Source organism: Pygocentrus nattereri, chromosome 22, assembly GCF_015220715.1.
Source record: "Pygocentrus nattereri isolate fPygNat1 chromosome 22, fPygNat1.pri, whole genome shotgun sequence".
In the NCBI taxonomy this organism is placed as follows: Eukaryota; Metazoa; Chordata; class Actinopteri; order Characiformes; family Serrasalmidae; genus Pygocentrus; species Pygocentrus nattereri.
Genome location: NC_051232.1, coordinates 6536097 through 6550133, shown reverse-complemented (window position 1 = coordinate 6550133; position 14037 = coordinate 6536097). Strand labels below are relative to the sequence as shown.

At 45.3% G+C, this 14037-nt stretch overlaps 1 protein-coding gene across 6 annotated transcripts in view; it reads right to left on the bottom strand.

The window, feature by feature from the left end:
* The window catches only part of pcm1 (pericentriolar material 1), a 56816-nt gene that overhangs the window by 22781 nt on the left and 19998 nt on the right, over positions 1–14037 (bottom strand). For all 6 annotated transcript variants that reach the window (XM_037532857.1, XM_037532855.1, XM_037532856.1 and 3 more), the window contains 14 exons: positions 13894–14003; positions 12443–12671; positions 11128–11269; positions 9583–9780; positions 8198–8361; positions 7707–7954; positions 6336–6454; positions 5992–6121; positions 4502–4666; positions 3465–3628; positions 3088–3285; positions 1638–1890; positions 316–461; positions 19–224 (listed from right to left, as the gene is read on the bottom strand). In XM_037532857.1, coding sequence (XP_037388754.1) covers positions 19–224; positions 316–461; positions 1638–1890; positions 3088–3285; positions 3465–3628; positions 4502–4666; positions 5992–6121; positions 6336–6454; positions 7707–7954; positions 8198–8361; positions 9583–9780; positions 11128–11269; positions 12443–12671; positions 13894–14003 — 2472 coding nt within the window. The remainder of the gene's footprint in view (positions 1–18; positions 225–315; positions 462–1637; positions 1891–3087; positions 3286–3464; positions 3629–4501; positions 4667–5991; positions 6122–6335; positions 6455–7706; positions 7955–8197; positions 8362–9582; positions 9781–11127; positions 11270–12442; positions 12672–13893; positions 14004–14037) is intronic.

Sequence of the window (14037 nt, the reverse complement as noted above, 5' to 3'; positions counted from 1 at the left end):
ATCAGAAGCTCCACACACCAGTAGACATCTGGGAGAAGTTGGCAATTCCAGACATGCCGAGTGGGTTGACAGGAGGAAAAGGGAAAAACAGTGATGAAGACACAGAATCCTGAGCTACAGTCTGATGCTGCTGTTGCCCTGACAACGACGGCTGTTGCTGTTGCCCTGACGACTGCTGCTGCTGCTGCTGCTGCCGGAGAAGCTCACTGAGAACTTGCTTCAGCCTGTTAATGCAAAAGGAAATTCAGCTTCACAAACATCCCAGTCTGCAAGAACCTCGGTTTGCTCAGTCCATAATTATGCGCGTTTGTGTACCTGTTGACATTGTTTTGTTGCCAGGCGAGTTGTGTGTAGCACTGGTTGAGCTGATGCATGATGAGAGGAACCTGCGGGGAGGCCAGGTTGCTCGGCAGCACGTTGTACGGCCCCGTCAACACTGACTGCAGCATGCATGATAGGGTCTACGAGTGCACACAAACACAAACAGAGCAAACAGAGTGAGACAAAAGCTCAAGAAAACCACACCTCTTTGGGAAACAGAGAGAAAATACAAGTTAAATACAGTTTAAACAATGACTGAAGTGATCAAATGTAACTCTCTTGCAATTTTGGGATAAAAGAAGCAAACAAACTATTATGCCATAATATTTACATGAATCGGGGCATTTTATTTTAAGATGGCATTGCCTCAAAATGCAGTCTCATGCTTTTCTAGTTATCAACCAAATCCCTTTACCTTTTACTGTCTACAGAAAGTTCATACATCCATGTTTCCAAAAAAGGTTGGAGGGTCTCATTTATCGTATTTTTCATTTCATAAAGTGCCAAATGTTATCAGTGGTGACCGGTCTGGACTGCTGATAGGTCACTTTAGCACCCGGAGCCTTTTTTTGAAGCAAATGCAGAATGTGGTTCGTCATGGTCTTGCTGAAATAATCAAGGCGTTCCCAGAAAAAGACGTCGTCTGGATGGCAGCATGTTGCCAAAACACGTATATATCGTTCAGCATTAATGATTCCTTCACAGATGAGCACGTCACCCATGCCACGTGCACTAATGCCCCCTTATACCATCATGAATACTGGCTTTGGCACTGATAACAAGCCGAGTGGTCTTTAGCCTGGAGGACACGGCGTCCATGATTTCCAAAAAGAATTTCAAATGCTGATTCGCCAGAGCGCAGAACACTTTTCCACTTCCCCTCAGTCCATTTTAAATGAGCTCAGGCCCAGAGAAGGTAGCAGTGTTTCTGGATCTTTTTATAGTGTTAGAGATTTCTCCAGAATCTTTTAATATTATGTACCGTAGACGATGAAAAGCAAAAGTACTTTGATGTTTTACATTGAGAAACATTATCATCTCTCTGTGAGATGCTTTTTTTCTTATTTTAATTAACACCACCATTTTTTTTGTCTTGCCCCTGTCCCAACTTTTTTGCAATGTGTTGTTGGCATCAATTCAAAATGGGCAAATATAAAAAAAAAACATTTGATATGTCGTCTTCGTACTACTAAAATTATTTTTAGATTTTTCATTTTGCACAGCGGCTCAACTTTTCTGGAAATGGGGCTGTATGTGATGCGGAGTACTGTAGTGCCTATGACAGATTATATGTAAACGTGGTGTGCTGTACTGACCTGTTGGTCCTGCAGCAGCGTCTGGCACATGGTCGTGCTGAAGTCCAGCTGTTTCTGCAGCTGTGTGACCTGCTCCTGCCAGTGAGTGTGTGCTGTGCCCTCGGAAGCGGAGAGATCGGCGGCCCAGCGCAGGTTCTCCTGTCTCCTTGTTCCGGATCTGGGACAAGCCCTCTCCCTCTCGCTCTGCTGACGGTGCTGCGGCCGAGGGTGGCGGGGGGAGGGACGGCCTGACAGCTCGTCAACAACCTTCACGCTGGAGAGAGAGAGAGAGAGAGAGAGAGAGAGAGAGAGAGAGAGAGAGAGAGAGAGAGAGAGAGAGAGAGAGAGAGAGAGAGAGAGAGAGAGAAAGAGGGCAAAGCGATACACACGTTTAAAAAGGCCGCAAAAATTCCATTTACAACACGCGAATGCTTCTGTTGCTATGCCCTTAAGACTGATACCACAATATCTTTAAAACAGGTAGCTAACAGATCCTCTGCAGTCAACACACATTGCAACGCACAATAACACTTTGCTTGCTGAATTTCACATTTTATTGGGGGCAATATGGCCTTCGCAAAACATCCAGTTCAAAAATAAGCTCTAAGTTTTATTTTTTTCCAATGTTTGGTAACAATTAAAATTTGCAAAAAATGCTCTCTGTAGATAATGTGTTAACTTATTTGCACAAAAAAATAATAAATAGACATCAACATTACTTTTGTAAAGTAATCATAATTACTTTTGTATACACCAGTATGCATCGTCTCTTTGCTTGGGCCTGGTCCATTTGAGACACGTCTACAAGCAGCCTATTAATCTTTTAATAATCCAACTAATAGCTCAATCGGAATAGACGAGTCCGACTGAGGCCATTTGGAATACAGTTTCTATCTGACTGATCGAGGTGGGTAACCCTGTAAATAATCTGTTAAACAGAAGACTAATATCCTTATAAACGCCTGTATCTGATTACATTCCCTATCGGAACGTTTAAGTCCGTTCTGCATGTGCGTCGCGTCACAGTGAGAGTTTATACTGCTCAACACGGCGGAGCAGAAACTGGTCTGCAGAGGAGACGAGGTTCATGCTCTGATCTTTATAAGACGGCGGTGGGACGGACGTCCAGCTTATGCGTCTCAGAACACGTCTTCCTCTCGGCCGTCTTTAATAAGGACATGTGAAGGACGTTTTCCTGAGTCTGACATCATTTTAAAGCAGTTAAAAACACAAGCATTACCATGGTTGTCATGGTAACGTATTACACTAAGTGGTTCTCTACGTAGGCATGTAATTTTGGATCTGATCACTGTAGTGAGCATGTAAACAGAGACTTCCATCAGATTGTTGAGTAGAGTGAGCAGATAAACACCTCAGTTTTAATCTGTAACCGGAATGTGTTCAATCAGATTGGAGGAAATCTTTACATGTAAACACAGACACTGTCTATCCTGTCTGTATGTGTATCTACCCATCACTGTTCTTCCTGTTGCTGGAGCTGTGCTGTTTTCTGTTGGAGTATGAGTGAAGATCATCACTGGAGCTGGTTTCTTCTCCCTCGTCTTCCTCATTCTCCTCCTCTTCCTCTGCCCCAGGCTCAGACATGAAGTCTTCGTCATCTTCCTCACCCAGGGGGCACTGTGTGGAGCCACCCCATGTTGCCATGGTCCTAACAAATTCAGTAAATCAGTTAATCAAAAATAAATAAATAAATAACAATAAGCTCTGACAAATAAAATCATCCAATAACTTAATTTTCAACACCGTAACTGCTTTATGTGACCATATCTAGTATATTTATCTGTGGTCACAGCTGGAACAGCAGGCACCGCGAGTGTGTGTGTTTACCTCTCGTCGCGGCTGTAATTGCGTGTAGTGTGCTTGTCGCTCCTGTAGGGGGAGTCACTGAGCGCACTCCTCCTCTGCTGCTCCGCCATTAGACTCTCCAGGTGCTTTCTCCGCTGCCTCAGCTCCTCCCTCAGCACCTGGTGCCTGCGCATCTCTGACCACAGCTGTGAGAGAGAGAGAGAGAGAGAGAGAGAGAGAGAGAGAGAGAGAGAGAGAGAGAGAGAGAGAGAGAGAGAGAGAGAGAGTGAGTGAGAGAGAGTGAGTGAGTGAGAGAGTGAGAGAGTGAGTGAGTGAGTGAGTGAGTGAGTGAGAGAGAGAGAGAGAGAGAGAGAGAGTGAGTGAGAGAGAGAGAGAGAGAGAGAGAGAGAGAGTGAGTGAGAGAGAGACACAGAGAGAGAGAGAGAGAGAGAGAGAGAGAGAGAGAGAGACACAGAGAGAGAGAGAGAGAGAGAGAGAGAGAGAGAGAGACACAGAGAGAGAGAGAGAGAGAGAGAGAGAGAGAGACACAGAGAGAGAGAGAGAGAGAGAGAGAGAGAGAGAGAGAGAGAGAGAGAGAGAGAGAGAGAGAGAGAGAGAGAGAGAGAGAGAGAGAGAGATTGAATAACAAGCAGAATAACAAGTGCAAACAACACCCAGGCAAGTTCCTCTGTCAATTCTCACCAGCTATGTTAACATCCTCACAGCAGCCAGATTTAGTTAGTCTATGAAACTAGACCACAACTTTTTCCAGGATGTATATGTAACATTGTTTACAGTATAGGCGTCTAAATTTCTAATGTTAGAGAACCTCCATCTGAAAAAACAAAGCGTTTCTTTTTCCTTTTCATTTAAAATGATTATTTCGTCACAAAACATGAGAGAATGAGGGAAGACTATTACTAACAATCCAGACAACATCAGCAAGAACCTTTTAAACGCCAAACTGCGCCGTCTACATGGTGCGTCTTTGGTGCATGTCTAAAACGGATAAGGTTTTATACTCGATATATGAAGTATGACTGATTTGCAGCCTCCCATTCTTGCCCACTTCCACGCACCTCATTGTCAGTGACCGCCACTGGGGCAGGCTCGGTCGTGGGTTTGAGGACCGCCGCATTGCTCTTGGCAGCAGAAGCAGCCGTTACAGGTGCAGGAGCCGGAGTGGAGGCTGCAGCCGGGAGCTTCTTCATCACCGCGCCGCTGGTGCTGCTGGAGATCGACGACTATGGGAGACAAATAAGAATTAGAGTCCTGTTATTAACCGGCATGCGCCGCATGCTGAACTCAAACCACGGTGGCACTTTGGCCCAAAAGACACTGCTTTGCACTGCCAGCTTAAGTGTGTTTTATTTGCCTTATATTTGTTTTCATTTAATGTTTGGTATGATTTTGAAATATTTTGAATATACAGACACAATGGAGGCAAATATCTGCACTACAGAGGAATACAGAGCGCTCCAAGTGTGGCAAATTCGTTTAAACCATAACTGTCGTCAGTAATTATTGGCTGGTCTGATGTCGAGTAATCATGGACACAACACATGAAGTCATAAAACACAGGACCGCGATTCATAAAAACAAGGGCTCAGGCTTCAATGAGTGAAGAAAAACCAAACGTAACCTACTACAACAGATACGGCTAAAGTATAACGTGGTCCACTTACTTACATTTATTATACATTATTGGCCCGACTGAGGCAAGCCTGAAGTTCATTACATAGTTTGAACGTTAACATTAAGCCAGAAGTTCACTACTTCTATGCTTTTTTGTCATGGGACGCACTACAAAGCCCAACCGTTAGATAACCATATCTGCAGGCTATAACTAAAGGCCACACTCAACTCAACAGAAAGAACAAGATATCTAAAAAACACATGAAAGCACTTGGCTCTGTGTCTCGTCACTAAAGATACTGGCTGTGATCATGGTGTAAACTGCACTTGAGAGTCTTTGATCTCTGCTGTCGCTCTTAATCAATGGCTCCTGTGCCAGTGCTGCAAGTCATCGACTCCTGAAAGTAGGACTAATGGAATCTGTGTCAGCTATTAACATCAGCATTTGTTGGCGGCATGACACTTCGCGGTTCTGTCCTGGCACCCAGGTGGTGGAAAGAAGTCCCGCTGGAGGTCCGAACAGCAGAGTCTCTCGCTGTCTTCAAACGCAGCCACTTCTCTTTACACAGCACTTGAATGAGCAGCGAGTATTTATTGTAACGTACTGCACTGTGCCGTGTTTAACTGGGCATCAACTCGGGCTTTTATGACTAGCAGTATCTGAGCTCAACTTTATCTCTAACCTATCTGCAACGAGCAAAGATACTTTCTCTAAATAGGCAAAGCACTTTGTGCAAATCACTCTGGACAAGAGCGTCTGCTAAACGCTGTAAACGTTAAAGAGGATGCAGCACTTTGTGCGGCTCGGCAAGCGTCAGCCTTCGGATTCGTAGCATCGCACGACTGGGTGAGGCCTAACTAGCAGGTGGAATTGGTCAAGGCTAAATTAACAAAATAATGGGCTTAAATCCAAACAAAGAAGGAATGAGGGAACCTGTAAATCAGGGCAGGCCCACTGCAGGTCCTGTATTTTTCCCTGAATCTCCATCAGTCTCTGTCTCTCTTCATGAAGCTGCTTCAGCTCCTGCTGCTGCTGCCTCAGCTTCTCCTCATAAAGCTTCTCCCTAATGCACACACATACGAACACACAGAGTTACTAACTAACTAATTAACGAAAGTGAATGACAATGAAACGGGTGAACACACTGGTATCACTGTTAGCTGTTACATTAAGCATAAGAGGCAAAAACAGGAAAATCTGAAAGGGAATCTGAATCCAGTGCCCTGCGGATCTCCTCCTGTTCGACGTACACTAAGGACTGAGAAACGGACACACACCTGGCCTTGTCCGAGAGAGAAAGCTCTCTTTTGGCTTTGGGTGCCGTTTCTCTGGTGTTATTGGGCTGCTGGTGCAAGCCTTCATCCTCATTGGCCGCAGTACCATCTGTATCATCACTCTGCAGAGCAAACACACAGAAACCGACACTTAAATCAAAGGAAGCCAAACAAATCAAAAACAAGCCACTCTTGATTACCATCCTTTCCAAAAAGCTAACAATACACACAGCCGAGTAAACAAGCTGCGAATTATATTATACATGAAATATTTGTTTCATACATTATATCTTTCCCAGACTCTATTCCTATCTGACGATTAAGGCCTCAGCACCTCTTGCCAAACGAAATTCGTGAGGGCTGCGTGAAGCTGAAAGCGCCTTCGCGAACTTACAACCCTGCACTCTTCCTGCGGTTCCGTGTTGCTTGTCGCAGATGCTCCACGTGACGCTATGACACTTCATGATCAGTTTCTCGGCTGCTGGAACACGATTCTTTCACAGCTCCAACTACGCCGACGTCCGAGTTCAGAATGCTGCCACCATTTAAGGTAAGCCAGAAAATTCAAACAAGAAGCTGGTGAATAGAAAAGCCGCCTCCGACCTCGTCCTCTTGCGAACCTAAATATAAGGTGACGAACGTGTGTTGGCGCTTCGGACTAGTTAGTACCAACTTACCAAACTGCACACTTAACATTTAGATGTGCGCTGTTTATTTAACAGAGCGAAAATAGTGTGTCCGTCAAAGCCGAAGCTCCTCAAAGTTGTCTTTGTTTAATGGCACGGCTCTTTTTAAGCGACCAATCAGAGGCTTTGCCACGTAGCGTCTTCGACCACGGAGTTCGGCCAGCCGCCGTGTGGAAAACACGGTGAGCAAAGCCTCCGCGTGACGTCTGCGGCTGTTCGTTTTGTTCGCTGAAGCCAGGCAAGCATCATCTCCGTAAACCGAGGCCTTCATGTTGATACGGTTAAATATTTATTTTACAATAAAAAACATGTACAACGGACTGGAGGAACCATTTACACTACAAACAATACGAACAACATATCAAGCTTACCGTTAAACCTTTACTGTTGAAAACATCCGAAAAAATATTTTTTCCGTAAAAAAATAAATAAATAATGTCGTTATGCTCAAATCAAAACCGGTTTAAACCAATTCTAACACTTTAAAATGGATCCAGCTGGATCACCACCTTCAGATCGAGGCATCACAACATGTCAGTGCCCTCTCAAACCCCTACACATCACCAGTTATCACCACCCATGGTTTCCATAACGCCTACCAAGTAACAACAGCATGTATTTAAAAAAAATAATAAAAAAAATAGGATAAGCACTGTTGCTAAGCAACCACCCATCAGTCAGCACTAACCTGCACCATGGCGACGAGTTCCTGGAGCTGTCGGAGTTTCTGCTTGGCCGTTTGGAGGCGGTGGACCTTCTGAGCGAACTCCGCGTCCTCGCCGATGCTGCTCCTGCGGCTCGAGCCTGAACCCGAACTGTCTCTCCTTCGCCTCGCGCCGACTTCCTCCTCGACGCCATCATCCTCCTCGCCCTCGTCTCCGTCACCGTTCCCGTTCTTTGCGCCGTTGTAAGGGCCGTCTCTGTTATACTGACACTCTGAAACGAGAAGGGACATAAACAAGTCCATCACACTCAAATTCATGACATTTCACAATTTGATCAATTAGATTTGATTGTTGTGGTACAACTCTGAATTACACACAGTACACTGAGCTCTTTCATGGATTTTTAGCTGAAAAATCTCCAGGGATTTTTAACTATACAGTGTGTTTGTATACATACAAGGCGTTAACATAAAATGAACAAAAAACAAAAGAGAAACGATTAAAGAAAGCTGACCAATAGCAGAAGGGATGTTGAGGCTGCGCAGGTTCGTAGCAGAGCGGTTGTTAATTTCACAGTCAGAGTTGAGACGTCCGTCTCTGTTGTTGGAGCTGCTGCAGGCGTTGGTCAGAGTGTTCATGTCCATCCAGTTACCTGCAGCCTGCGGCTGGGCTGGGTTCCTGACACACACACACACACACACACACACACACACACACACACACCCCTTATCAACAAGTTCAGTTAAACACGTTTCTCAGTCATCACAGAAACACATGCAGAAGTCGAGGAGGGCAATAAGACGACATTTTAATAAAATTTGTTATTGCGATGAACAACTAGCTTCTCTGAGCAAACGGTGGATCGGTACTTAAAGAACACGGACCAACTGGACGTTCTGTTACAAAACGATCAATCCTCTTTATCCGGTCTGCAGACCTGCGCTCTCAGCCCTGGTGACATCATGTACGCATGCGCTCTCCGCCGCAACGGCAGAAGCCGCCGAACAGCACAGTGACTTGGTGTGGTGATCCATCACACAGACAGAAAGGTACATTTAACGTACTTCCTGTTGAAAAAAGGCATAGAACCCATTAAAAGTGTTGGTTCCTGGTGGTTTTCATAATATTCTGTGTTTTCCTGATGACCTTTCACAGCAACCATCAAGCCAAATCCATCAGGTTTTATTCCGAATGGCTCTGCAAAACGTACGTGGCAACGCTCTGTTTTCGTGCCCGCAGCGTCGTCGGCTTGGTGCTCTCTTCATCGTCAGGTTTCTAGGAGGTCGTGACTGTACGTTTCTCAACCTCCTGGATTCCTGAAGCTCTATTTTAATCAATATCATAGTTTTTCATAACCGCCTCTGATCGTCTTCAGTTTGGCCTTCCTGAGTTTCAGCAGCCGTTTTGTTTTTTTCTGTGAATAAACCAGACATTCATGTCTGAACAGCTTGGTTTATTTTGAATTTTTCCTTATTTAATTACCTTATTATCAGTAAGGCAATGTTAACATCCATTCAGCGCAACTCTTGGCAGAGCGGCAGTGACGTAATCAGCAGGCTGGTGGTGCATGCCAGGCTGAGAGTGTGTGTCTGCAGCCAGACTATTTGGATTTGGTGCAGTAGAGTACATCAAACATCGCTCCAGGCGTTTCTGATGGCCGTTTTTAAAAGCCACAGTCAAATTAGATATTTGTAGTTTACATCAGCTTATTAAAAAAAACTAGCAAGCTGGCCAACTCACTGAGTACAAACGGCGACAACAGTAACATGTTTCGTGATTGGTGGGCTCCACTGATCTCGGCGATGCATTAACTACTACACAGTGCATCTTCACTCCTAATTGACCTGGCTTTATCACCGATATTCTGCCACCATCTTCTGGCTTCTGTTGCTGCAGTACCTGATGGTAGTGACCGGCTCTCTGTTCTCTTGCTCAGAGTCAAACATCGCTTCAAAAAGGGACCCATCCTCCGTTGCTTCCTCCTCATCGTCGTTTACATTCTCATTGACTGCGTCCACCATCATGTCGGAGGTTTGCTCGTAGTACTGAACCAGCTCTCTCAGCTCGTTCAGCCTCTTGTGCACCTCCTTGAGCTTCCTGCAGAGAGAGAGAGAGAGAGAGAGAGAGAGAGAGAGAGAGAGAGAGAGAGAGAGAGAGAGAGAGAGAGAGAGAGAGAGAGAGAGAGAGAGAGAGAGAGAGAGAGAGAGAGACTTTCGTTTTTACAGCCAGGTTTCAGTTTTTCTGTGATAAAGAAAAGGTACAGGCTTGTACTAAAAGCACAATTCAGAAAAGTAAGAGCAGCTTATGCTGAGAACGTTAAGCCCTGTGTGACGGGATATTCACACCAGAATTAAATCACCGTTTGATCCTTTAAGGCTGATGCAAAAAAACGTGACCGTCGCTGCTGGTTAACCTGCTCTTCTCCGTTAATACTGACTGCTCAGTGTTGCTGCTGCCTTCATTTGACAGGCAAAGACAGCAGTCTAACAAATTCTAATATAAAGAACATCAACGCACTTGTCCAACTGAGGCCATTCTGGATAGAAATAGTATCTGATTGATCGAGGTGGGTAATCCTGCCTGTACGCCTGTATCCGATTACATTCCCTATCGGAAAGTTTCAGTCCGTTCTGCATGTGCGTCGCGTCACAGTGAGAGTTTATACGGTTCAACGCGGCGGAGCAGAAACTGGTCTGCAGAGGAGACGAGGTTCATGCTCTGATCTTTAAAAGACGGCGGCGGGACGGACGTCCAGCTTGTGTCTCCGAACACGACGTCTTCCTCTCGGCCTTCTTTAATAAGGATGTTTTCCTGAGTCTGACGTCGTTTTAAAGCAGTTAAAAACACAAGCACTGCTCACTGCTGCTCATCTCACTCTGACTGGACTCACGTGATGCTCGCTCATGGTAACGTCTACACTACGAGGTTCTCGTCTACACTAAGAGGTTCCTAATTTTGGATCGGATTACTTGTAGTGAGCATGTAAACGAAAATTTTCCATTGGATTGTTGGGTAGAGTGAGAATTTAAACACCTCGGTATTAATGTAGAATCGGAATGAATTCAATCGGATTGGCAAAAAGTCTTTGCATGTAAACACAGACAGTGAAGGAAGTCCTCCTTTATATAGTGATGGAAAACGGAAAGCATTCCACAGGCCGACGTGGACACACACGCACTTCAACTGATACCAGCAGGTTTAAACAGGTTTCATAAGAATTCTCAGAAATGATCACCGGCAAAATGTTCGTTTTGATAGGAGCGAGGGATGCAGGTGTAAATGGTGCAAAGCCCAAGTATCAGTGGTAAAAATACGCCTGTAACTTACTGACATCTAAGTATTAAAAAGGCTTAAAACTCAAAATAGTGCAAATATTCCAGAGATCGGTCATGTAAAAGTCACCAGCAACTTCAAAGTAAATCACTGTCACTGCTGTTCCAGTACCTGAGTTTTTCAGCTGGATGGCCGTCATCATCGTAAGAGGACGACTCCTGTCGCGCTGCACCGGCGCTGTTCCCTTCGCGCCCCAACACTGACGGACGCTCCGATACTCCGGCACACACGGCTCGCTGAGACACGCTACGGCCTGGGAGCGAGCACACAGACACAAGCATGAGATCAGAAAAAACTGACAGATAAGATCAAAGAGGCCGTTAATTAGATTCCTTTAAAGTAGCTATTGATGTTAAAGCTACATTTCAGGGAAAAGTCTAATTTACTCTTCATCTCCTTAACACAAAGGTAGTCAAACCAAGACACGCTCGGCGTCTGAAACTTGCTTCTTTAGTTTCGCACCGGAGCTACAAACCCAAACGGTACCGGAGGCTAGGAATCCAACCCATTAGCATTATGCTAACTGCGTATCAAAACCATCATTTACCTCAACTCAGCAACGTCTAGGGCTACGTTTACTCAGCAGGTGAAAGTGGCCCAAATCAGAGCGTGAACAGATAAACACACGGAATCTGACAGTCAATTCAGATTTGTGACGTCTTCATACGTGGCACCGACACCCGATACGTATCCGATCTGCGGCAATGCGACTCAGATGAATCAGCCAGATTGGAATTCATGGGACTTCATGCCAATCCAACTCGACAATTCATTCACAATGAGCTTTTGTACAGAAATATTATGCCAGAAGAGACTCGTCCAAAAGCAACGTCCGAACGCGGCTGTAGGAGAACGAGTTAAAAGTCTAAAAGCGAAGTTTAAAGACTCCGAGGACACGAACCAAAGAAGTGACCGCGGCCCTTTTTCAAACACATTCTGGGTGATGAGCCCAGCTGTCAGTCAGCGAAGCTTCAGGATGGCTCCTGTGATGCTGGTGAAGATGAAACTGATCCTCTGGGAGCGACTGACGGTCGCTGGCAGTCGTGATTGTTTGCCTCTGGATGAGCCGCGTGACGCATGTGGGTCGGTTCAGGAGCTGATCTGTTCAGACTGATGTTGCATACAGATCACATTCAAAAGATAATGTGAACAAAAAAAACACAGATTTGAGCCACTTTTATCTTGTGTAAACGCAGACTAATAGTCTTGATTATGTGGTTTCAGACACGGCACTAAACACCCGTCTACAAACATGAACAAACTCATTTTTAGAGATACTACAGTTACATTCTCCTTATATCTCGAGGCCGAAACTAAATAAGCAACATCTGGACGCTGGAACATGTCTTGGCTGACAAATTTGGGGTCAAACTATCGCTTTAAATGTCAGGACAACTCTGTGGCTGGTGAACTGCTGAAAGCGTACAGGAGCTGTTGTTGAGCGTCTGGTCTCGGAGTGAATGGAGCTCCTGTAGGATCTTGTCCATTGTCTGCTTCTTGTCCTGGAGCTCCTGCAGTTTAGTGAGCTTGGCACTAGCAGAGGACGCGGCGGCGGCGGGTGGCAGCTGTCCCCGAGGACTGTGGGTAGTGCGAGAGCGGCACACCTCTCTGGAGAGAGAGAGACTCTCAGCCTGACGCCTGTTATCAGGGACCGCCTGAGAGAGGGAGGGGGGGAAACAACAGTACAGTGTTAAAGTAGACGAGCTCCTAAAATCAACATAACACTACAAATTAATTACTATCATCATCATCATCATGTAGAGCTGTGCGATGTGCCCAAAAATGTTAGAGAAACAAAATTCATATCGTTGGATAGCGACACCGATACATATCGCCATAAATGTCAAATCATTATTTCTCTGAAGCTCAAAGGCTGATTTTTGCTTCTGGGTGGTGTTTTAAACGATCCTTTATGGCCAGAACACGACGAACACTCACCAAACAGAGGAAAGAAAGAACTGCCACCAGTCCTACCACATCCGTGTCTGAGTATATCAGAGTTTTCAGACACCAGCTAGCAGATCACTGGGTTTCTCTATTCTATCGTAGTGGTTTAAGGGTTGAGCCGCAATATAACTGATGCCAGACAAACGGAGTCCTCCTTTTAGGCATGTTTAAACTGAAATCTGTGCTTTTGTGTCTTGTTTGATCCACATTATCATCAATTCGCTGTTCTGTGCGAGTGACTATTTAGTGAGCTGCTAAACACAGCTAGCCTGGAAAGACTCTCCCGCTTTCCAATGCCTCACAGCTTCCTCAGTTTTCTTTCGTTTAAATCAGGATAATTCGGATGAACCCACTTCTTTCTTTCACTTTCGTTGCTTGGGAATGCACCAATACTAAAATATGACTCAGCACTGTAGCTCTGAGCAGTTGTGATTTAACGCTGCTGAAGCTCGTTAGCATGTAAGGTAAGAGGCGAGTTCACTGTAGGACAGTATAGTTACACCACTTATTACATATTCTAAATCCTCCCAGGAGCTCAGTCTTTTAAACCTACCTATCTGCCTGAACTAGACACCTGATCTTCTCTTTGCTGCAGGTTCATTAAGACTTGGGCTCAGTTTCTGAGCTGCTGAGCTGACTAAGTGTTTATCCTGGTTGAACTGAAGCTGAAATGCAGTTTGGTGATACGACTGGTGTGGAATTGCATAGAGTTATGTAGAACTTGAGGTCTAACCGCTGTCCTGTAGACTGTTGTTGTGGGCCGGACAGGATTGTGTGGCAGGCCTGATCTTGCGTTTGACACATGGGCTGTACAGCGTGCACCCGCTCCAAAGTACAGAAGTGGTCATGACTCATTTAGGCAGTTACTTTTAATGCAAACGCTTAAAACACTCCAGATCTAGAGGCAAGTTTGATTTGGACGCAGAGTACCTGGGAGTCATGCAGTTGGTTGTGGAAGCGTCGGATCAGGTCATTGAGCTCCTCGTTAAGTTCTGAAGTGATGCTGATGCCGGACACGCTTCCCGTAGTTTCTGTCACGACTGAAAAGCAGACACAAATGGGCTTAAATGAACG